The sequence below is a fragment of the Bicyclus anynana genome, chromosome 24 (genome assembly GCF_947172395.1).
Source record: "Bicyclus anynana chromosome 24, ilBicAnyn1.1, whole genome shotgun sequence".
NCBI classification, from domain to species: Eukaryota; Metazoa; Arthropoda; class Insecta; order Lepidoptera; family Nymphalidae; genus Bicyclus; species Bicyclus anynana.
In genome coordinates, this window is record NC_069106.1 from 126461 (window position 1) to 152699 (window position 26239).

Consider the following 26239-nt stretch of genomic DNA (forward strand, 5'->3'; position numbering starts at 1 on the left):
AGTAGTACTTAGTATGTGAAACATCCTACTCCTACTAATATTATAAACGCGAAAGTTTGTATGGATTTACATTTGGATGTTTGTTACTCTTTAACGCCGCTACTACTGAAGCGATTTGGCTAAAATTTGGAATGGAAATGGATTTCACTGGATTAACACATGATTTCCCGAGATTGGCGAAAACTGATGATTTTAATGATATGAATGTTTTTTACTCTTTCACGCTTCGACTTCCTAACCAAATTAGCTGAAATTTTAAAATACTTTTTATCCCGGAAAAATCCAAGGTTCCCGAGGGATTTGTGAAAAACTAAATTCCACACGGTCGAAGTCGCGGGCGTCCGCTAGTAAACAAATAATTAGTACTCAGTCGACGGACCTGCACTGTTATATACGTCCCCTGTAAGGATTTCCGTGCGCCACGGGTTCAACTCGATTTCAAAATATTCAACTAGCAGTCGCTCCGAGCAGCGGCAACACATGAGATGAACGGACGCTCTGCTGGGAACTTTCCAATCGCTTTCCACGATATTAGCTGTGGCAGTCACTGCATAAGATAAAACCTCTTACTTAATTGTAGCTTCAAACTGCATACATTTCCGCAATATATTTGCAAATGTGTGTTGAAGTTGTACGTAAATATGCATAATCTACTCAGCGCATCGGTGTAGTTATAGCAATCTACGAGTATACTAATTAACATTATTAGATAAGAGGTAAGAGTTTGTAAGGTTGTAGGAGGGTAATCTCTGGATCTACGAAACCTATTTTTAAAATTCTTTTACCACTAGAAAGTCACGTTATTGGCCAGTCTCATAGGCCAATAGTCAATATTTTATCCCCGTATTCGTACGTACGTAGGTACACATTGTGTTTCGTTATCGTGCCCGACCTACTGCCTCTCTGACGCAGTTTGTCCTGCTCTGATTTCAATATGACAGATGAAATCCTGGGTTCGAATCCCATCTCGCGTCAGTTTAGAACAAGACGTTGATAGCTTTTTTTTATCTAAATGAAAATGCAATCAAATGCAATCTAAGATGGAAGCGGGCTAACTTGTTAGGAGGAGGATGAAAATCCACACCCCTTTCGGTTTCTACACGACATCGTACCGAAACGCTAAATCGCTTGGCGGTACGTCTTTGTCGGTAGGTCGGTAGTATTAAGAAAACCTCAATTAGCCCAGTTGGGGATCGAACCCAGCTATTTTAGGAAAGCTGTAAGTTTTTTCAGTCCTCCTACTAGTATTTTGTTTAAGAAGGTTTCAAGGCTCCATATCTTAAATTGTCGAAATATAAAACGTATATTTTTGACATTTTATACAGAATTTTATGAGCAGTCTCTCTTATCTCAGTGGCCAGACTATTCGTAGTAACTCCTCGCTCTATACCTTGAAAGTTCTCTTTAAACCCTCTTTAACGAAGCTTGCTGCAAAGCTAAGTGGCATGATTTCTCATATTATACTCGTACTGTGGAAAATACATAAAAACTGAGTTTTCAACTTGGCGGTTGAAGGTCTGCTATCTTCCAAAGCCACCACAGTCCAAACTCCATAATTGGTTGCTGACTGACTTCACCTGACTTGTATATGGTAGTAGTATGGCGACATTTTCAGCCTTCCTAAAATTAAGTTTTTCTATCTATCGCTGGCTGGTTCAATTTAGAATTTCATATTTTCAAAATTGGCTCTAGCATTTGATCTTCTTTATCAGCAGGTTATTATCTAAGGCTAATTGCCTTAGATAATAACCTATGCTATAATAATGCTAGTAATTATAATTGTAAGTGAAACACGGTTATACAGCATGTATTAACAAAATAGACAGTAGTGTAATAGCAGTTCCCTGCAAGTGTTTGCCGTTAACTGTCGCACTCGGCACCGGCCGCCAACTGACGTATCATTCACTTTGTTCACATGTTGTTTCACACGCAAACTACCTTACTAAACTAGACTCTATTGTTAATTGTGTAAGATTAAAATTACCTTGTATGGTGTAAATGCACATACTCGTATTTGGGGTACACCGAGGTAGCCCTTTGGGACCAAGAGTGTTTGTTTGTTGTATATATTGAGCAAGGACGCGAGGCGGTGGGTGAATAACCTGGACGTATGATTAGCACAACATTCTTCATCATTATCATCATAGTCAGCAATGGCTTGAGTCCGTGTCACCTGTTTCAACGTCAAAGTCAAATTCCATATATTCAATGAAAATCGTCAATGCGTCTTAAACTGTTTGTACTTAGCTACATTTATAACGTATTTTTAAATCATTATAAGATAACGATGAAGAGATGAGATGAGTCGTAAGTCGTTTAATATTATCAAGAGCTAAGTACCGAGGTGTATTTGAAAAATCATACAAAACATTAGTAGTTATTATAGTTTCAACAATTTCATCATTGTCATCTCATGGTCGCTGCCTATTATATTATTTCAGTTTTATCATAGTCTATTTTATAATATTTAATTATGCGTTTTTTAAAGCAACTGTATATCTTACGCCACTGCAGGCAGCACATCGCCCCCGAGGCACGACTTTATTAAGCTCAATAAAAGTCAGCCATTTTAATTGTTAAAAGAACACAAGAGATAATTGCCCTCCCCCCCCTTCCCCCGCGCCCTCGACCCCGCGATAACTCGCGCTCGTAGAACAAAACTGTACAAACGTTTCCGTACAAGATTTACTAACATCTTGCTATAATCCTAAAGCCGGTTACAGACGGTCAAGGTACCAGCTCTGTCTGAGGCACGCTTATAGATGTGGCAAGCAGCGGCGTGCATAAGGTGCTTAATTATAGTATGCACTATAAGTAAAAAATGTAAAATTCCTTGTCACTATTTATTCTGTGATCCAACATAGGTCTGTATTGAGTCCTTAGGGTAGGGTAGTGCTTTTTTGCATCTATGTAATGCACGTCACTGGTGGCAAGTGAAAAAACATTGAGTCTATTCAATATTCTGTAGTAAAACCTGTGTTAGAACCCAAAGGTATATGAGTATTTTGAGATTACTCTATAATTTGTCTACCAAGAAGAACCGATGAGATACTCAGCAGTTGATCTTTGTCAAATAAAAGCAATTTACAACCAAACAAACCAGCAGCGCACGTTTTATGTATTGTTTGTGCAAACAAAACCAAACGCTCATAGACTTGTTTCACCGTGAGCCGCTGCGACAACACCGTGAAATTGTTCTAACAAGTTCTTTGTTTATATAAATAACATAGACTGTCATATTATAAAAGCTGAAAATTTGTTAGCCCAAGCTCTTAGGCTGCAGTAGAGAGTAGGGTAGAGTAGTATAGGTAGCTAGTAGGTAAGACAGCATAGATCTCCTATTAAAAAGTGGATGCACAATCAGAGACCAATAAACGTCCTCATTCAATAAGTGCGAAACACAACTTCTTAGCACTCAATTCGAGTAGTCTCATTTGAAAATTCAACCTTAAACTCAATCCTTATGGTTGAATTTGCTTTGAATTTGGGATTTTATTGAATAATGGACTATATTTAAAGGCCTTTAGGTATCATTTTCTATACTAATAATTCTAAAACTGTCACCACATTTAATGTAGGTATTCTACGGGGTATGACTTACTGGTAATGGCAACTTCATCGTCAGATGAGACGTTTGTTTGATCCGTCTTTTTTACTCAATATATTTAAAAATATATTGGTTTTCAAGCCTAAACCATTAAATCAATTTTAAAAATTCTTTCACCAACAGAATGGTGCATTATAAACGAGTAACACAAGCTATATTTATCCTCGTATTCCCACACGAATGATAAATAAATAATAAATAAATTTAACAACAGAATTGTAAAAATGTAGTCGAGTCGAGCGAGCGATCAGTTGAAATGTATTATCTTTAAAAGCGTAAAGTCTGTCGCGATGATTTCCCGCGGGGCGGTGGTGCGGGGCGGGCGGGGGAGGGAGGGAAATACGCAGCATTGCTTCCCGGAACTATCCAAGATCCAGGATCAAGCTAATTCACTTAAGGTATCTCTTACCTCTGGAGGTATTTAGCTCAATAATTGAATCAGTTTTCATATTAAAAATTAATTTCGAGGTTTAAAAATAATAAAATATAGCGAAGTAAGCTTTCTTAGTCATACATAATACAGTATAATGTAAAAAAAAATTGTTTACCTTTATAATCTTTTGTTTTTGACTAGCAATCCCGCTAGACACAACGTGTTAGTGTAGTTTCGAATAATGTAGGAAAGTAAACGATATGTTCTGTGCAACAACAGAACAATGTCCCTCTCCCCCCCCTCTATATACGCCTATGACAGTAATACATTGGGTCTGAAAGTGTAAGAGCAAGATCAGGACAACAAGACTGAACACAGAAAGAATGCAACATTTTCGACTATATTAGCTTTCAACCTCTAATTAGTCTTCTAACTGTTACGTCTAATGCAACGGGGATCGAACCCACTACCTAGTGTTAAGTCCGCCCTCTCAACCGTAGAGCTATTGAGGCGTACAGCACTAGCTGTTGACCTTACATTGCTCCCCCGTTTGCTAATTACTGACTAATTAGTGATTACAGCAGCGAGCGACCGCGTCGAACAATCCCCGCCGTCACCACATTGTTGCTGCCACAACAGATAACAAAGAATACCACAGACCGACACAATGATCATACGATAACAATAGATATTTGTGTAAATAATACACGATGACAGGAAGGTTAAGTTACGCCGTTAGCTCGAATCAAATTTAATTCGTTCGAGATTTCAATGAATGAGATTACAACGTCGCATCGTCATTATTATCTGCCTTTTTTAATGAGCCACACATGGCCTAGAAATAGAGATATATTAGATATATATACTATAGTATTTATAAAGTATACAAGATGGTATATAAAGTTAAAAGCTAAAAGATAATGCCCGAGATCGATGGCTTTACGTGCTCTCCGAGGCACGGTGGTTGTGGTGTAACGATGTACCAACTAAACACTGCGGGCCTCTATATAGTGATTTTGTTTTTAAAAGAAAGATAAGCACAGTATTGCATAGCCCGACCTAACACTCGAATCTACCATTGGACAAACGATGCAGTCATCTAGAGTTTCTAATATTATAAGGGGTGAATACGAGCTTGAATACTGAATCGATTTTGAAAACTCTTTTAGCAATAGAAGGCTATATTTCCACAGAAACGGGATCTATAAGAGTAAATATTTAGGCGATAGGCTACAAAAAGGCTAATAAGACTAATGATGACACCAATTGGTACTTACACGAACAGTTGTGACACAAATAGTGCGTTCTTTGGCGTTCTATAGCATCTGATCGATTGCAGTAGGAGCGACGTAACGCGTGAACAAACCCATGTTTTTATGGTCATTGGCACAAATGAACAAACTCAATGAACAGTCACAGAAACGATCCGCAGCAGATGGCGCAACAGTGCCGTCGGTCGCCTCGGCTGTTATGTAAGCCGTGAAGTATTTGTTTTTCACTCTAATTAATCGATTACTTGTCGTTGATGAAAATGAAATAGTTGACTTCATTTGTTTGTAATTTGATTTGTAAAAAGAAAACAGCTTATCCTAATAGCTGTACAAATCATGCCCACGTAGAATAGTGGCAATAATACTGGCTGCATTGTCGCGCTGGACAGCCAGGCTGATCCTTTGCGCTAAAGGCCAACCCTCCTGTCACCGTTGAGGCAAATAGTTGCGGTGAAATAAAATACTTACCCATTAGGTAGATCGTGGATATCAAGCGAGTTGCAGGGAGCCACGTGGCGGCTCGAGACCGTAGTGCTCGGAAGTCCATGCAAGAGACTTATGTCCAGCAGTGAACGTCTATTGACTTGATGATGATGATGATGCTGATGACTGTACAATAGTCACCAGGTTCAGCCAGAGCCTAGTACATCATTGTAATAATCATCAATAAATAAAATTGAGAGCCTGTAATTTCAAAATAGCCGTGTTTTCTCAAGTGTTTACAATAAAATCTTCGTTAAACCACACTAAAAGCCTAAAAAGCTTTTTTAAAACTTTGTCGGTTTGTCTACTTACCGGGCACTGAAACGGCTGCACCGATTTTAATGGGACTTTCACTGGAAGTGAGCGGAGGTCACTATCATGGGCTACTTTTTATCTCAAAAAATTCATGGCACCTGCGGTTTCGTCCAATGCGAGTTAACGGGAAAGACGTAGGTGATAGGTACGATAGTACTAATCACCATCATCGATGTGATATTTAAGAGCTGCTCTTTATAACCGCTAATTAGTCAATGTTCTCGTTTCCTCTCGTACCGGACCAACGTTATGTGACTTCCGGCACTTTCTCCGGCGATTGGTCACCGCTCTCACGCACTCTAATTTGACTCTTACAAGAACGACCCTCGAACAACATACATAGGTTTAATCGTAACATGTTGTGTGCCATGACAGCGAGACTCGTGCTCAGCAGTGAGTTGAATATGGGTTAATGACACCTTAAGATGTTAATAAAGAAAGAAAAAATCTTTCTTTATAAGTTTTGCCAAACATCGCAATACTAAATTAAAGGTATCCAATAGATAGGTGACGCAACCACCATTCGAACCGTAAATAATAAACAGTAAATAATTAGATTAATGATACATAACGACTGAGACCGACGACCTAATTAGCTCAGGCACGGGGGTAAACATTTCGGCAACAACCCGCAGTTGTCCGGACGGGGGCCGGTGTCAGTCGGTGGGACGTTCCAACTCCGGGTTGTTGCCGAGAATTTGCTGTAAGAAACAAAAGCTCGATACTTCCCAGTGTGACCCAGGTCTCGAACACAGGACTTTTTTGTACGAAACTGCACGAAGACGTATGGAACCACTAGCGAGCGCCAGTGACTTCGTCCGCGTGGAATTCAGTTTTTCACAAATGACCATGGATTTTTCCGAATTTCAGCCAAATCGCTACAAATTGACAAAATTTCATACAAACTTTCATCCCCTATTTCATCCCTTTGGGGGTAGAATTAATCAAAATCCTTTCTTAGCAGATGTCTACGTTATAACATCTACCTACATGTCAAATTTCAGCCCGATTCGTCCAGTGGTTTCAGCTGTGCGTTGATAGATCACTATGTCAGTCAGTCAGTCACCTTTGAGTTATATATATTTAAAAGATGCATTTAGTTATATAATAGGTACATATCACTAATGCGTTGTTTACATTAAATCTGCATATTTTACAAGTTAATTAACATCTGTTAATGCGTTAGGTAGGAAAGGTTGAAGCGCCGATAGCTCCACGGTTGAAGTTCTAAATCCGCGATATCTAGGGTTCAATTCCAGCATTTTGGAATAACTATTAAGCTCGTTTGAGAGACGATATCGAAGAGTTCCCAGGGCATACATGGTCGATGCTCGCTGTAGATAGAGCGCGTTGGGGTATGATGGAGGAGGCCTTTATCCGAAAATGGGCACCCAAATAAAATAACTAATAATTAGTTATTTATTTCAACCTACAATAATTATTTAATATTTTAGATTTCAGTTTTGTTAATAACTTAAATTATTTAAGTTAGTGTATCCTTTTAATTATTTGTATTATACTATTTTGTACGTGTGATTTGGGAATAAACGGCTTATTATTATTATTTTGATTAAGAATTTATCCAAATTGAAGCTAGTAAACCAATTCGTTATCAATTATACTGCAGGAATTTCAAATCATAAAACAAAAGTTACGCTATTTAATAAAAGTGCGCAGAAACGCGTTGCCCTCGCTGCCTTAATTGCAAATAGTTGCCAGTTGTTGCACTGCAACAAAGCGGTGAACAACAGTCAGATAGTTGCACAGTACGAGTGCATGCAACAACAACAAGCGCATGTTTGTTGTTGCATGTAACTCGCTGTGTTGTTTTGATTCGTTTTCCACTCCACGCTTTCCTTTTTTCATTTTATTGATAGCTGGTTCACTTTTGAACCGATTGCATATAAGTCGGTACAAACGTTACATGTTTATAGAAGTTTTAGATTGAAGAGAGAAAACCTCAATAGCTCAACGGTTTGAGCGGGCGGACTCATCGCCGAGGGGTGGTGGTTCGATCGCCGCCCCGTTGGTCTATTGTCGTACCCACTCCTAATACAGTCTTTCCCGACTTGTTGAAGGAAAATGGGAATATTTAAAAAAAAGATATATGGCAAAAATTCTTTTAAAAAAGAAAGTATAAATCGACAACCGTTGTGACATCTATATCAGTTTTCCAAATATTATATATCATTAGGGTTTCGTTTGCGTAGTTTCCGTTTCCGTGGGAGTACGGAGATAAATATAACGTATGTTAATCGGTGATGATGTAGCTTTCTAATAGTGTAAATGTTCTAAAGTTATGAAAATAGGTCGAGTAGTTCTTGTTTTGTCGAGTAAATTTGTAATAGTCTGTTTTTTTTTAAGTAAGCCTTAATTTATTTATATTGAAAATTTTAAAGTATATAAAGGGTTCGAGAATAATTAAGTAGTTGTACATATTATATAAAAATGTAATACACATTTTACAACCAAATACAAATGAAGCCGATAGCTTTTGAACAAAGAATCAAACTAAGTTTAACACTAAACAGTAATGATGTCAATTATAGTTTTTCTATGAAGTAATTGTGTTTTCTAAGAAGTTTCATTATTATACTATGAAACAACCAAAAATAAGGTATCATATCATTGTCATATTTTCCATTTACTAACTAATTTTAATCAAATTATGTAAAACAAAAACTGCTAAAGTACCTACCTGATTGTTATTCAAGTTAATGTGTTCTAGAAACACAAGTTAATTTCAATTAAGAAGACGCGACAAAGGAAAGCTACAGAGATTCACTGTGCTCTTGTGTTCTCATAAAGTTCTAATATGAAGTTTAATAAGTATAACAATGTTGATGTGAGTACGTTTGTGCTTACAAGTTCTAATAGTTATAGGGAATGAGCAGAGGGAAACTTCTGGTGTTCACTGAGGTAGTCTATTAGGGCCTACTATACTCCTTCTACTACAACATTGTCAATACAAACATTACTGATCTGTAGATATGTAATAGTCGTGACTGATATTTAGATAAACATCGATTGTAGGATTTCGCTGAAGTGAACGAACGTTTGACATTTGAAGTTAAGGTGAACGCCGACAAAGATTATATAAGATTGGTTATGTACTGAACGCTGTACCGCTCGCTATTTGTATTTTAAGTGCCGTGATAATCTATTAGTTTAATTTTTGTTGGTTTATTTGTTTGTACGCATCACGCAAGAACTACTTACCTAATTGAGAAGACTTTCACCGTTTATAAAAGCTTTTAGTGATAACATCGCTACTGGCGCGCATTCAACGTAGAATGTGATAAATGAATGTGGAGGATATGTTTTGTTGTTGATACGTTCACACGCTAGAGTCACGTTATTTGATCGCAGAAGAAGCTGGAATAGTCACCGAAGTACATTCATGTAGGCGTATAATATTATGTCGCCGTTGCAGTAACAAATTACTATTCCAATGCGTTTCTAATTAATTGAATTAGTAGGGCTATTAGGTAATTTCGTCGATGTCAAATATTGTAAGCCACCTAATATATTTCACATTTAATATGATATATTTTTTAAAAATTTATACTGTTTTTTTTTGTGGTTTACTCAATGGTTGTCAAAGTTGCAACATAAATCAGGCTCGTTTGTCTTTATCCTATGTAATGGCCAAGACTTGTTTAAAATTTATATGTAAGGAAGGCAACATTGGAGTTTTGTACATAGTGTCTTTGAGGAGTACTATTTTACTCCTAGAAGGGTTCCTCAGTTGTCCAGGTACTGTACAATACGTGTTCTCTACTGGACAAGTGCGAGTCGGAGTCGCCCATCGAGGGTTCCGTACGTGGGACCATAGACCCAAGTATAAGTTTCATTTTAGTACCTCCACGCATTTCCGAAATGAAGGGTATTGACGGACGGACAGATGTACAAAAAAGTGATCTTAAGTTTTTTCCTTTTGAGCTACGGAAAATGACAAAAGTCTGACCATGATAGACTCTTAATCTACGATGTAATGAAAAATATATAATTTTAAAAACTCGTTTCCGAGAAAGATTCGTTTGATGCGAGATGAAGGTGATATTATGAATCCCTTTGATATTAAAAGAACATTATAATGTAAGATGTTTATCGCTTGGCGCCGTAGGTAGGTACAGTTCGTCCGTGCGCGTGTTTCGGCTCGTTTTCATCTCAAAGCTGACGATACTTTTGTCCGAGTTTGCGTTGGAAATGTTTCATTTTGGCTACGAGCACCTCTGAAGGTTACTGGGTATTCAAATCGACTTATTAAATTCTGTAGAGTGACTAAAGTAGAGCTTATTACAGTCTATCATGAGAAAATATTCATGTTATAAATATCTATTTTTTTAAGAAATTAAATATCACGTGTCTCAAACGGTGAAGGAAAACATCGTGAGGAAGTCTGCCAACCCTCATCGGGCCAGCGTGGTGGACTATTGGCCTAACCCCTCTCATTCTGAGAAGAGACTCGAGCTCAGCAGTAAGCGGAATATGGGTTGATAATGATGAAATATCTATGGAATGAAAAGGATAGACAGACATATATCTCTAGACTATATCTTTTGAAAGCTGAGAGTTTGTCAGTCCATGCGCCTACGGTTACCTATTATGTTGTACTTTGGACTGTGCTTTTGAAGATAGCAGGTTTCAAGTCCAGTCTCGTTGTATAAGTAGGTATTTTTCAGTCAGCTTCGCGACAAGCCTTCGAAAAACACCGTTTACGACTATATTTATTTATTTTCTTTAGTAGTAAATTACAATAATTTACTAATACAATTAATACATACAACATTTACAATGTTAAGATATTTTTCAACAGAACTTTCAACACTTTTTCATGCCTTCTTATTGCTCTAAACATTTTAAACCTGGACCGATATTTGGCATGCGACCAAGTCGAGAGAAATAGTTAAAATATTGACCAATGGCGCCGGAGTTGTTCCAGACCCATCTCATTCGTCCCGAGAGAGAGAGAGCGGCATTACCGGTTGCGGCGTATTGCGGTTCAAATTTGTCCATTTCTCTTCATGAGATGTCATTGGTCGCATGTCAGGCGTACCTACTAGCTCTGTGGGCTATTTATACAAGTTGTTATTGACGAATGTATTCTAAAGTGTGTGTTTGTTTGCAGCGGCGTACTTCTACGTGGGCACGTCCAAGACTCCGAGCGCGACAGGCGCGCTGCGACTGCGCGACGAGCGCGGCGGCGCGGGCCCGCTGCGGCGGTACCGCGGCGAGGGGGTGACGCTGTCGCTGCCAGAGGGCAAAACGCTGCGCGACGTGGCGTGGTTCGCCGTCTGGTGCGACGAGTACTCCGTGAGTAGCCACTTCTTCTACTGGGCACGTCCAAGACTCCGAGCGCGACAGGCGCGCTGCGACTGCGCGACGAGCGCGGCGGCACGGGCGCGCTGCGGTGCTTATCAACTTAAACTTTACATGATCACTTTTATAGAAGAAAAGCCTATAACTGAAAATACGGTGATGATGATGAAGGTTTAAATATCATTAAAATCCATTATCAATAAGTTTCTTGTGCCGTGGTCGCCACCGGTAGTATCAAGGGTCCAGTGTGCAACATGCAGTCAAGTGTTGAGTAACGTACGAGTGTGCCGAAACAATCCGTATGAAGGCACGTGGTCATTGGTATTGTTTAAAGAAAAATATATTCAATGACCGCTAAACGCTAAATCGCTAAGTGGTACGTATTTAGTACCAAGGTAGAATATGAATACTTCAAAAGTATAAGTTATATATTATATATTCTTCCCGTAGGCCGTATTTAATAAAGTACGATTGTATATACAGGATTTTCAAAACATATGATGATATCAAATAATTAATATTACTAATGATACAATTATGATAGGGATTTAGTTTCGAATGCATATTTTTCAGGAATTTTAAATCGAAAATTATTACAATTAAATATGATATGTAAAATAATTTTGTAGGGTGTTGTGTGTGGCTTTACACTAGCTAAAGCGGCTTATACAGCGTGTCCCGCGAGATGTTGTCGACAGTGTACAGTGTGCGCGGTGTTTGTTCCCCGAGGGAGTGCACTGCTGGCGAGCTGCTCCGTTAGATAACGTAGAACAACAGTGGATAGATTCTATTGACAATGTGATTTAAAGTTTTAGAAATATTAACAATTTTCATTTTCTACGCTGTCCGTCCGGTCGTCTGTCTGCCACTGAGCTGTATCCCATGAAACGTGATAGTCAGACAGTTGACATTTCCACAGATCATCTATTTCTGTTGCCGCCATAATAATTATAAACTATTAGGTAAATAAAATATAATGTATATTTAAGGAGTTTCCATACTTGTGGTATGGGATCCCCTTAAATATTTATTTTTAAATGACCAATTATCCGCTAGGTTTTTTTAATTTAAATGAAAATAAATTGACTTCTAATTGGCAAACATTACTTTCTTTGCCAATAAGTAGTAAATACCGTGTTAGAAGTGTTAATGTTCAACAGATTGGAGTCGAACCCGCGAACTCTCGGTGTAAAACCAGTTCAGTTATTTAACAACTAGCAGACGAGAGTAGACGAATCTAAATGATAAATCAATCCGTCAAGATCTCGAGTAGAAAGTTCTGTACATATTACTTCTATCTAATGTTACAAACGCCAAAGTATGTATAGATGTTTATTTGTATGTTTGTTACTCTTTAGGGACGCTACTATTGAAACGATTTGCCTGAAATTTGGAATGAAATTAGATTTTCCCTGAATTAACACATAACTTTCTTTCCGAAAAAAATCCGTGGTTCCCGTGGGATTTGTGAAAACTGAATTCCACGCGGACGAAGTCGCGGGCACCCGCTAGTTGAGGTATACATACGTCTCATATACATTTATACGTAACATATGTGACGTCATAAATATGTTAGTATTTCATATTACTTATCTCGGAAATCATACTCTATTCAGTCAGCCCTGTAGCAGTCTGGTAAGATTTTTATGAGTCTAATATAACTTCTGCTTCATACAGCATTGCAGTCCTTTTACGATTTAACTGCAAGCTCTTTTATTACGAAAGATATTCATGTCTTCAATAAAAGTTCCTCAAGCTGTGACGTAGATAGCTTCCTGTCGCTACCGCGGGAGCGTCCGTGTGACGAGCCCTTAGTGTAAGGGCTGCTTCACATTGTTTTGTGAGTGTTATATTGATTTCAAGCATTCGGTTGTCCGAACACGGAAAATGGATTCGAAAAACGAGTGTATGCCAGCCAGCCAGCCTCAGTCTAAAATATTTGACATTAAGTAGCTCATTGATCCAGTGGTTAGCTAATGTGATTTCGGATGTCCTGAGTTTTTTTGTTATTCTTTACGAGTTAGCCTTTGAATACAATCACCTGATGGTAAGTGATGATGCAATCTAAGATGGTAGTGGGCTAACTTGTTAGAAGGAGGATTAAAATCCACACTCCTTTCAGTTTCTACACGTCATGTCACTGCGCCACGGTGGCCGTCAAAAAAATTTGAATCCTGAGTCGGGCTTTGACATACTCAGCTATTTTCTTCTAAGGAATTTTCAGTAATATACGTAGCCCGGAGTTTGGAAGTTGACTATGTGACACCCTCGTGTCTCGGAGAGTCATATTATGACATTGACATCTGATAGTGATTGTTACCAAAAGAAAAACATTATTAAGCCAGTTATTGGCGAGACAATAAAATCCATATATTTTTATAGGATCATCATCATATCAGCCGATGGACGTCCACTGCAGGACATAGGCCTTTTGTAGGGACTTCCAAACATCACGATAATGAGCCATCTGCTCTATATGCTGTATCTTTATATATTAAAGTTAATTATTAACTTCTAGTTACTAAATCATTTGTAACATTAATGGGAATCCACTGGCTTTCAAGATACAGTTATAGGTAGTTTGGAAACTAGGGAACCACTCGATTAATTATAAAAATATTGTGTTCAAAATAAATAGATTTTGATTTTCATTGGATACTCATATTAGTGATTAAATAAATCAAAGTACCCAAACTGTAACGTGCGTCTGTCCACAGATCAACTTCGGCTCGGTGGAGATCCCTCGCAATCTGGAGTACCCCAAGCCGGCCAAGGTGGGGGCGCTGCGCGGGGTGCACGGGGTCTCCTCGGACCCCATCGTGGTGGTGGACGCGCAGACACTGCTGGTGCCCAACTTCTCCTATGATGGAGAGGCTCCCGGTGAGTTTTGTTATTTCTAAGGTTGGTTTTAGAGTCATGCTGACCGGCCGCTGACCGTCGGCGCTGACAGCTCAGCTTTAGTGAAGACTAGCAGACGCCCGCGACTTCGTTCGCGTGAAACTCGATGTAAACTTTCAACTACCCCTATCCTACCCTACCCCTACGCTACCCCTACCCTAATCTTATACATCTTTTCTGGTTAATTTTTTACACCTTGTGTCCAAAAACCCAAATATCCTACAGAACCCTATTTTTTCCTAAATAAAATTTAGCCTATGTTACTTGTGGATAATGTAGCTTTCGAATGGTGAAAGAATTTTTAAATTCGGTCCAGTAGTTTTTGAGTTTATTCATTATATAATAATAATAATAATAAGCCCTTTATTCCGAATATACAAGTTGAGTAATACACATTTAAATTATATTATGTCGAGTAATTCGGAGTGCCTGTTGGCATAGGCCTCCTCCAGTCTTTTCCACTCCGTTCTATTTTGTGCTACCCTCCTCCAGTGGTTACCTGCAGTTAATTTGATATCGTCTACCCATCTCGTTGACTGACGTCCCCTGCTCCGTTTACCGTTTCTAGGGTACCAGTCAGCCACGGTTGTGCTCCACTTGCCTTGCTTATCTCGAATCATGTGACCGGTCCATCGCCACTTTAACTGGTCGATTCGAGATAGGATATCGACTACTTGGGTTTTCTCTCTGATATAACTGCTTTTGATTTTATCCTGCTTTTTTATACCTGACATGCTTCTTTCCATGGTTTTTTGGCAGCGTTCTAGCTTTTCTCTGTGGAGTTTAGTGAGTGCCCATGTTTCACATCCGTATGTAATAACCGGCAGTATACAGGTGTTAAAAGCTTTCCTTTTTATTGTCATGCTTAGCTCGTTACATTTCATGATTTCTTTTAGTGACCAGTACTTCTTCCAGCCGTTTGCTATTCTTCTGTTAACTTCTTTAGTTGTTTGTTCTTCATGGGAGATAACTTGTCCTAGGTAAATATATTCCTTCACATATTCCAATGGGTGGTTATTTATTTGCATAGGTATTTGAATCGAGTTAGTAAGCAATTTTGTTTTATCCATGTTCATTGAAAGGCCCACTTTTGTGCTTTCATTGTTAAGTGATTTTATCATTTTTTCAAGGTGTGTGGGATCCTCTTCAAACAAGATTATATCGTCTGCAAATCTAAGATGATTTAATTTAACACCATTTATATTTATGCCGAAGCTATCCCAGTTCAGCTTGCGGAAGATACTCTCTAAAACAGCTGAAAATAGTTTCGGTGATAAGGGGTCTCCTTGTCTTAGTCCTCTCAAAATTTTGAACTTTTTGCCTAGAGTTTCTAGCCGAATCCTAGCTTCGCTACTTGAGTAAATGTTTCTCAGGATTTTTATATATTTTGAGGGTACCCCCTGTTGTTCCAGGCTCTTCCATATAGCTGTGTGAAGGACACTGTCAAAGGCTTTAGAGTAATCAATGAATGCCAAATATAGGTGTTTGTTGTATTCATTGTATTTCTCTACTATTTGTTTTACAGTAAAAATGTGGTCCAAGGTCGAGTAGTTTTGTCTAAAGCCAGCTTGTTCTCGAGGTTGGTTATCATCAAGATTTTTGCTTATTCTTTCTAGAATGACTTTTGAAAATACCTTGTAAATATTAGAGAGCAGGCTTATGGGTCTATAGTTTCCTATATCCTCTTTTAGTCCTTTCTTGTAAATAAGGATGATATGGGATGTTTTCCACTGAACAGGAATTTTGCCGGATTCAATAATGTCGTTAAATATTGAAGTCAGTATGGGTAGCAGTTCTTCAATTGTACCTTTTAAGAGCTCATTCATAATTTTATCTGGGCCTGGAGCTTTCTCCAACTTCTGGCTTTGAATAGCCTTTTCTATTTCGCTGGGGAGTACTTTTGGCTCAGGTTCTTCACTTGTATAGGTTTGGAGTTTTTCTTGGATATTATCAACATCGTTGTCTTGATTAGAGAACAAGTGCTGGTAAAATTTCGTGGCAATTTCGTTTATACTCTTTCTGACAGTAAAGACAGTCTCTTTTTTGTTAAGTTTTGGTATCCATTCTTTACTTAATTCTCTCAGTTCCTTAAGTGCCTTCTTTACACCTCCTGTTCTTGCTATATGCTTTTCCAATGTTTGCATCCTCTTTTTTTTCCTTTCCTTCCTAATATTTTTCCTGATTTCCTTACTTAGTGAGGTGATGAGTACTAACTTTTCTTTCTTCGGGTAGTTTGAAAGCAAGTGCTTTCTTTTCTCTATAAGTTGGATAGTTTTTTCTGTTAGTTTGTATTTGTTATCCTTTACCTTCCTAGTTTTGACGAGAGTTAGTTGTTTTTCTAGTTTTCCATATTTGGCAAGGACATCAGTGTTTTTATCTTCCCTTTTTAGTTCTATCTTTGTTTCTCTTAGAGACTTAATAATTTCGTTTGAGATTTCGTTGGTGTTCTGTTCTATTTTATGTATATCTACGTATTTTCTAGATCTAGATGTTTTTAGTGGTTCTAATCTTAGGGAGTTTCTTACCATACGATGGTTTGTATGGAAGTTGAATTTGGATAGTATTGACGTATCAGTAAAGGCTTTCGGATAGTTAGTTGTTATGAAGTCGATCTCATTTTTATATCTGCCGTCAGGCGATACCCAAGTCCACTTTTTCGCTATTTTCTTCTTGAAGATACTATTAAGAACTATTAAGTTATGCTCCAGAAGTAGTTCGACAAGCAATACACCATTTGGGCTCCTTTTCCCATATCCAAAATTTCCCAGGACAAATTCTTCCTTATTTTGTCTTTCTCCAACTTGAGCGTTGAAGTCACCCATTAATATAATGTGATTGTGTGAGTACTTTATTAACGTTTGTGTTAGTTCTTCATAGAAGAACTTGGTTTCTCCTTTTTTATCTTGTTCTGTTGGGGCATATATTTGAATTATTGACCATAGTTTGTGATATCCTGGTATATTAATGTTCAACACAGCTAACCGATCTGAAATCCCCAAGAGTTCTTTGATGTGTTGTTTCATTTTTTGTTTAATCAAGAAACCTACGCCTCTTTGGCCAGCAATTTCACCTTTGTGGAATAGTATGTAATTTTCGCGCTCCTGAATTTTTTCTCCGAGTCTTCGTACCTCACTTATACCCAGGATATCCCAATTTATATCTTCTAGAGCTGTTTCTAATTCATACAGGCTTTCTTCTGTTCTAAGGGTTAGTGCGTTTAGTGTAGCAATCTTAAAGGTATTGTTTCTTTTTACTAGAGGGTAATGGTCTTCTTCCCCCACGGTGACCAACCGGCTTGGGGTGCATTTTTTCAAGTTTAGTGGGTTTGATAAAGTTGTGGTTTGTGAGTTGGTTTGATTCCAGTTGCCGGCGGTCATTGAGAGTTTTTTGGATTCTCAGAGAGTGGGTTTGGTGTTTTTTTATTCATATAGTTTAGTATATTAGGTTTTGTATTGGCTGTTATGTTTACTTTCTTGTGGGTTGAAGATTTCGGTGAATCTGATTCCTCCCTTTTCCTTTTATCTCTGGATGTGTTTGTCGGTTTCTTTATTATAATTCTATCATATTTCAAAAAAGCTACATTCCCCTTCTTCCTTTCTTCTTCCACTTGGAGCTGTAACTGCTTCCGTTTTTCCAGTACTTCTTTGGGAAAGTCTTCTTTAACATAAATTCCTGCCGGGAATTTGCTTTTATTTTTTAGTATGAAGTGTTTTTTCCATGTGGACGTGATGGTCACTACGACAGGCCGATTTGTATTGGTGTCGTTCTTCCCAATTCTATATATGTTACTTATTTCGTTGCTTTCGAGGTGCGTTCCTGTTTCAATCACCGTTTCCTTAATATGGTCCACCAACTCTGCTTCTGACTTGCCCGTTTCTTCTATCCCAAAAAAGACGAGATTATATTTTCTTTTCTCTTTTTCTATTATACTTATTTTCTGTTCTAACGAGGATACTTTAGCTTTAAGTTGAGTATTTTCCTCCGTTATTGTTTTTAATCTGTCGTCTAACGCTTCCATAATATTACTTTTTACTGCATCAGTAATGATGCTTGTTTGTTTTTGTAGTTCGAGTTTCATCAAATTAAACAGAGTCGACATTTCTTCTGACATTTTTGTAGACATATTTTCAAACCAATATAAAAACGTGAAAATGTATGTTGATAAAAACCAAAAAAATTTCTTCTTAAATTGATTGATTGATCTTATGTTATTGAAGCAGTAACAAAACGTTTATTACATGCCGCCAATACGTGAAAAGAAACGTTTAACTTTCTTTGTTAGGTTGGTAGCACGTTCGAGTGACAACTCTTGCGCAGCTATCTTCGTGTTTGTTTACAGTTTCGGATGTATGTACGTACGGTTGCTGGATGACTTTTCAGTTTTGATATCTTCAAATCCGCCAAAATGTTTTCACCCACTGCTGGATATCTTGTTACAGTGTGCGTTTTGAGGCGTATTTTCTTGTTTCGTACTTGTGTTTCACGTTGGTGATGTGATTGTAGCTTCCCAAAAACAGTGTTTGTTGCGATTTTCCAAGTTATTGAATTAATTTACACGAGAGATTCGACTAAACGTCTGGTGGTGGTACAAACAAACAAACATACAAACAAAGTTTTCCTCTTTATAATATTAGTATAGATTACATCTAACTATAGGAATTTGCGTTGCGACTGAGTTCCTTAGTTACGAGTGGCCAATAAACAAGTGTATATATATTTTTAAATTATTCTGTTGCATTGACACTCATGTCTATGAGGTACGTCCGTGATGCTGAATGTTACTGGCAACTGGTAGACAAATAATAGTAATATAAAGATTCGTAGCTATTAGAAATGCTTATCAGTGTTTGTGTTATGTATCGGGGTCGCGGTATTTTATAATATCACGACTTACACGTACAGGGTGTTGGATGAACAGATTTCATTTTTTTTTTTTCGTAACTCAAGACATTCTCCGTTTTAGCAGCGCCATCTTTTCTGACAAAATCATAATGCAAAGACGCAAGCTGTGCGTTTATTTATATTAGAAACTTGTATACGCCAACCTATCAAAATTAAAAAAAAAAAACAAATCAATTGACAAAATGTCATCCACATACTATGATAAAAATTACAAAATATGTCATCCGGTGCTTACGGTGGATATCATATAGTATGTAGACATGTAGACACTTTGTTGTCCACTTTAATAAATTGATAACAAAGACAAAAATAGTGAATAGGCCAGTTGTTCTTTTATCTGGGAAAGGAACTGTATGATTTTTTCCAAGAATATAAGAATATACCTTAAAATATAATAATTGAGTACCTACTTGAAGTATGAAAGTGTTGCTTAAAAAAGCTAACAAACTCACTTAAGCATTTATAATTTAGATAAGAAGTACCTACGATCTATGAATAAATACAATAATGTTTAAACAATCAGAAAATTTCTCTAATTACAAACGTCTGGATGTGGTTTTTCCAAAACTACTGGTAGACAAAATCGACTTTGGTTTCACAATGCATCACCCTGTATACACAGTGCCATGTATCTAGCAAAAGCAGAAAACCTTGGCGCCGGCGCGATAACTAAGCTCTGAGCTTTACGATCACAATCAAGCACATTAGACCTTCAATATCTTATGTTATATTACTAGATTTTTTAATAACCTACTTAAAAATAATGAAATTAGGTAAATTAATTTCTCCAATACACAATTTTACGAACGCAGTCGTGGCGGTCTTTAGTTCTACTAACATTATAAATGTGGTTTGTATGACTGTTTGTTACTCCTTCATGCAAAAACTACTCAATGGATTTAGCTGAAATTTCGAACGAAGATAGGTTATACCATGAATCAACAAAATACGTTTTCTTTTTAGTTTAACGTAAACTTATATGTTTGCTTTTTCGCAACTTCATGGGTAGACAGTACCTATACGGTTAAAAGTAGAAAGCCAGTCTCTCATACAAACTCGGGCCAAATTATACGAATGGTAAGGTAAGAAACAAAGTTTCAAGCACCTTCACTTTAGGTATGAATATAAAACTAGCTGACGCCGCGCGGTTTTACCAGCGTACCCGTATGAAAACGGAGATAATATATAGCCTATAGCTTTCCTCGATAAATGGGCTATCTAACATTGAAAGAATTTTTCAATTCGGACCAGTAGTTCCTGAGATTAGCGCGTTCAATCAAACAAACTCTTGAGCTTGATATATTAGTATAGAATACAGATGTCACGGTGATATTTTCGGCTTAGTAATTCGGCGCGCGCCCCTCACCGCACCGTCAGGTCAGTAGGACAGACAGACACACATCTGTATTCACGTCCCAGTCAGCGCTCTCTCTGATCGCTGCTTATCTGATGAGATACGGAGACCGTTATGGACATACGGATTAGCAGTGAAACCTGGGCTCGAGCATAAACACCAAGTCATTCAGCGTGCGATGCCAGATTTGCTGCTGATTTGAGAAGGGTATTTTGTTAAAAGGTGTGCCCGGGGAAGTACTGCCTTGTGTGTAAGTCAAGTAAACCTATCAGATCTTCTTACTCTGTGAACTACTTGGTTATACAATCTACTAACGGACGCTCGTGACTCCGTTATCGTGGAATTCTGTTTTATACAAATCCCAAATAATCTATATTCATTAAATTTTTTTTAAGCAAATACCTGCTGCGGTGTACCAAGTAGCACGATAAAGATTAAATCTGAGGTTCACATTCCAAACTGGCTTTCGACCACCGAGCCAGTGAACTCAGAAATAGGGAACATAACATCGGCGGGTACATAAATCATCTTCAATACGCCTGTCAGGCGCCGAGTAGCTCCGAGCAGCGCCCCACAGACGTACAACACGCTCCAGTTTTTCCCAAAGTGAAATCTTTTAAAGTTGGCAGTTAGTTTTAAGACGTAAAGGAAACGTTTCATCATTCTCAAGACTTACTTTCTAAGAGCGAACGAGATTTTTATCTTTAACGAGCAACGATGATATAAGCTGCATAATGTTAATGATACCTAAGTACTTATTATTGTTTAACGACAGCTTTTAATGACCCGTAATAGCGTATGTTGTAGTAGCTCCTAATAGTTGACGTAACTTGCAGATGGTACAATTAAAGTTGAGTAGAAAACCATTGCCTACAACAAAGTAACAGTTTGCTGGGCTGCTGCAATACAATGCTCTACTCAGGTCAGCCTGAAACATACGAGGTCATTTATGCCTGTACCGTCAACACTGCTAACAGTGCCTAAATAATCTAAAACATTATATTTATAAGAAAACTAGCAGAGTTCATTCATGCACCATTAGACGTCCCTAATCCGGTTCTCTCGCAAAATCCGTGCCAATTTTCAACTTTGTCCAGCGGTATCATGATGAGTGACCTCTTATATAAAGAATGAGTGACATGTGTTGCCCCTGGGATCTTACCTAATTACAAATTAATATTTTTTTATATTTTAACACATAGTAAGAAGTGTGAATGACCGGTAAACTGTTCGCAGACGCCAAGTTCTGGGTGGGACGCGGGGACAAACCGTCACCGCAGGGAATCCGCATCCCCGACGAGAACGGCAAGGAGGCGCCGCTGCGCAAGTACGACCGCAAGACCGTCGTGCTCACTCTGCCCGGGGTGAGTCGCCACACACACACTACAGTTGTGACAAGCCGTCGCCGCACATCCGCAGGCCCGCCCGAGGAAAGGTCCAGCGGCACGGGACCCGAGTCAAGTCAATGAACTCGTTTGTGATTGTGTGCAGGAGCTGACAGTGTTCGACATCGGACACTTCGCGGTGTGGTGCGAGGCGTTCACCGTCAACTTCGGGCACGTGCCGCTGCCGCGCGCCGCGCTCGCCAACGTGCCGCCCAGCCTCAAGATGCTCGGCGTCTCTCCGCAGGTGAGCTCTCTCTCTCTCTATATCTATCTCGCCACACACCCGTGTGCAGTTCTAGCTCTGGTAATCTCTCGACAAAAACCATCATATATTAAACCTTTATCATCCGCCTAAAAACGAACGATACTTTTTTAAATCTTGGCAAAGAGTTTTGATGTCAGAAAAAGTGCTCATCATTTTATGAATAAAATCATATTTGACAACTTCTCTGGCACAAAATAAAAAATCAAAAAATGTTTATTTCCAGTTGCTTTAGTACCTATGCAGGTATTTTTCAAATGTGAAGTTACTGTGACCTTTGTCACAGTTGAAGATAATTCGCTTATAACAGTGAGGTCCTGGGTTACAACAACAACAAAACATTTTGTTGTTTTGGTTACAACTTTCGAAATTGTCAGGTTCGGTCTGATAGTAGGTTTGCCGTGGCTAACCCGGTTAGAAGTATGCCGGTAGGGACCGGCTAAAATGTACTGCGATACCGGTTTATCATTCCGATATGATGATGTAGAATCAACTGCGTTGTCATTGCAGTCAAAGGCAAACTTGTCATATATTTATGTTGTTGTTGAAAGAAAAAACAATTCTAAGCTCTTGTACAATTCTACCACTTTTATAATTCGCATAGGGATAAATCGTTTGCAATGAATGTCCAATCAAATATTGTAGTTCTTGCCACGTTTGTTACGAGTACCTACTATCTTCAAAGTTACATCATTCATCATCATTAACAACATATAAATGCTCACTGTTGAGCACGAAAATCTTCTCATAATGTGAGGGATTAGGCTAATATCTGGATTCCGGATTGGCAGATTTGACACATGTAGAGAAATAAAAGAAATCTCAGGTATGCAGGTTCCCGCACCATGTTTTTCCTTCACAGTTTGAGACACATAATATTAAATTCCTTAAAATGGCACGTAATTAAAAAGTCGGACCGGATTCGAACCTACGCCCGCTAAATCGAAGGCAGAGGCCATATTCCTTTGGCCTATCACGGCTGTCTAAAAGCTAACACAGTGCAAACTCCGTAATTACCTACCGTACTTACCTATAGCATGAGTTACAATACTTTAATTTTTAAAAACACGAAGGTCAACTATCACAGGCTCTCAATAACTTAATTAATTAATCATTATTAATATCGATGTATCGTGAGAGATAAATACACATTTATTATAATCACAGACGTGCTCAGATTATACGCGTGTCCGAGTTGATGATAATAATATATCAAATGTATCGAATATAATAAAACATATTAATGTGCAGTCATTTATAGCGGCCGTGTGCCACTTAGCAGATCGATGGCGATACAGTGATACAGCTAGGGTAGGGTAGGGCATTTGAAGTTTTCCTCTCTGCTTACAATTTACAGTGAAGTATAAGATACCCTATACAAAGTAAAAAAAAAGTATTTCAGATACCAGATACAAATAACTTTCTAAAAAGGTATCTGAAATACTAGATACAAAATACCTATCTTTCAAATACTTTTTAAAAATAAAATACTTTGGTGTGAGAACAACAGAACTTAAGTTTATTTGTTCAAGAAAACAATATTCACCTTTTAAGTCTGATGATCCGGTCCGGGGCATGCACCTCCAACTTTTCAGTTGTGTGCATTTTAAGAAATTAAATATCACGTGTCTCAATCGGTGAAGGAAAACATCGTGAGGAAACCTGCATACCAGAGAATTATCTTAACTCTCTGCGTGTGTGAAGTCTGCCAATCCGCATTGGGCCAGCGTGGTGGACTACTGGCCTAACCCCTCTCATTCTGAGAGGAGACTCGAGCTCAGCAGTGAGCCGAATATGGGTTGATGCCGTAAGTCTGATGAACCAATAATTTAAGTCGATGTTGTCAAAATTTGGTTTCCGACTATTTTTTTTTAAATATCGATTAAATTTTAATATGACGCGCTGCGTTTTGTTGCGTTCGGAAAGAAAAACTGCGAAGCTTACGAGTATTTTAGTAAAAGTGTCTTGGAGAACAAAGTATCTTCAAAATACCATAGAAACATATCTAAATAACAAACATACAAAATAAAAAGTACTTCAAATACAAGATGTAAATACGTATTTTGTATCTTGTATCTGTATTTCAGATACTTTTATCTAAGATATGTCACATCTCTGACAATTTGTATGTTAGTGATATCAAGGGTGGGTGTGATCAAGTCGCGCTCCCCCTTCGATAGGGGTGAGTGAGCAGGGGCTGCTTGGACCAGCTCCAGTTTCTGACAGCGCGTACACTCATTATAAAATGCTATTGCAAATGTCTTTGCGACTATTATATATGATTTCGCGACCGAATTTTGTTACAGAGATATTATAGTGCACAAGTGTACGCACAAACACAGGTACAATCTGTATTCCCTCACTCGCGTGGTCCGATTATACGGCAGAGCAATACGCCGGTGGCCTTGGCCTTAGTTTTAAGCCTATGTAATCTAATAATTATGTACCTACTGTTACGCTGTTGATTACAAATAAATCTATAAAATAAAATAAAATAAATTAGGCGACTAGTTTAGTTTTAGTTTAAAGTTGCTTTTTTTAGGCTGCAACTGTTTTTTTTAAATTTCTTTCATATATTTTTTGTTGACCTGCTCTAGAATCTTTCATCTCATTATATAAACTGGCATAAGCCAACCACGGCTATTGATTATGAGGCTATTTATTCTCTATCATAATGACTCGTATGGCTACAAACCCGTAAATAACTCGTAACATTAAGGCTTAGACCACACGCACCGACACGTAACTCGGCCGCGTGAGTCGACGTTACGCAGCTTCACGTTAAAACTCCTAATACGCTATTGCATTGTGAAGAATGTATACTAGTGTAATTAAAACCACATACACCTCAGGTGGATGAACTCAACACCTACCGGCAGGTGGTACAATTTTTTTTAAAGATACGCATAATATACTTTAAAAGATATGTAGAAAAACATGCAAATTTTACATTTTACATAAAATGCTCAATAGGTTCCGCCAGAATGTTTCTCTAAGACAGGTCTATCTATAGAGAACAGCTCCGTATTGTCCTTCCAACTTTACGATTAAGACCCTTATTTGACTTCTAAGAATCTACCCAGACTTATTAAAAATTGACCCTAAACGCTACTCATCTCAAAGCCGCCGACTGAATTCAACTCAGTGTGGTCGCGCCCTAAGCGTCTGCTCGCGGCGGACAAATACACCGGCAATAGGTCACCGGGTCGGCGTATAATAATCTTGTGTTCCACTCGGATGGAAATTACTTTAATATTTAAGTAGCAGACGTCCAACGGTTTCACCCGCGTAGTTCTCCTTTACGAGGGAATACGGGAATAAAATACTCGTATTTAGGTTATACGAGTATTTTATTCCCGTTGACGTTGGTGCTTTCTAATGCAATTAAGGAATTGTGAAAAATAATTTGTAACAACATTACGCAGCTTCTAATAATAATTACTTAACAAACAATCACCTTTCGCTTCTGTAGCGTCTCGTTAGCGCTTACACATTGCCTCAGGCACGTGTGAGGTGAGTGAGCTTGTGAGGCAACGCACTCCACGCTGACCTCTCTCCGTCTGAGATGTGTCAATGGGATCTGTCCACTAGAAAGGCAGCCTTGATTATCGCAGTTGTGGCGACATGTGGATGCCTCTTGATACCCTAAACACTGTTCTTCTTATTCTTCTCCCAAAAGTATTCATAATGAACAAAAGTAACAAAATACTTTTACCTTGCACACGAGATTACCGCCATGTGGAATGTTGAGTACACTATTATTGTTACGATAATTGTTTCAGTCAATGGTCTTATAGCGAAAAGCTTCGACCAACATCTTAAAAAGCTTTCGCTTAACTGCTGGATCCAGGGTCGGATACAGAAGGCACTGATTCTTAAGATGGCGTGTATTGCTTGAGCACTTAAATGTCGCACAGCAGGATAGTTGATTTTTTATTTATAAATTTTTAATAGTGTTTTGTATTATATTTTATACTAGCGCACGCCCGCGACTTCGTCCACGTGGAATTCAGTTTTTCACAAATCCCACAGGAACAATGGATTTTTCCGGGATGAAAAGTAGCCCA

The 26239-nt window shown here is 38.3% G+C and overlaps 1 protein-coding gene across 3 annotated transcripts in view; it reads left to right on the plus strand.

Annotated features, from left to right (window-relative positions):
• Window positions 1–26239, plus strand: part of LOC112050138 (protein Skeletor, isoforms B/C) — a 67999-nt gene that overhangs the window by 14754 nt on the left and 27006 nt on the right. For all 3 annotated transcript variants that reach the window (XM_024088310.2, XM_024088309.2, XM_024088312.2), the window contains exons 3-6: window positions 11181–11365; window positions 14089–14251; window positions 21762–21889; window positions 22017–22154. In XM_024088310.2, coding sequence (XP_023944078.2) covers window positions 11181–11365; window positions 14089–14251; window positions 21762–21889; window positions 22017–22154 — 614 coding nt within the window. The remainder of the gene's footprint in view (window positions 1–11180; window positions 11366–14088; window positions 14252–21761; window positions 21890–22016; window positions 22155–26239) is intronic.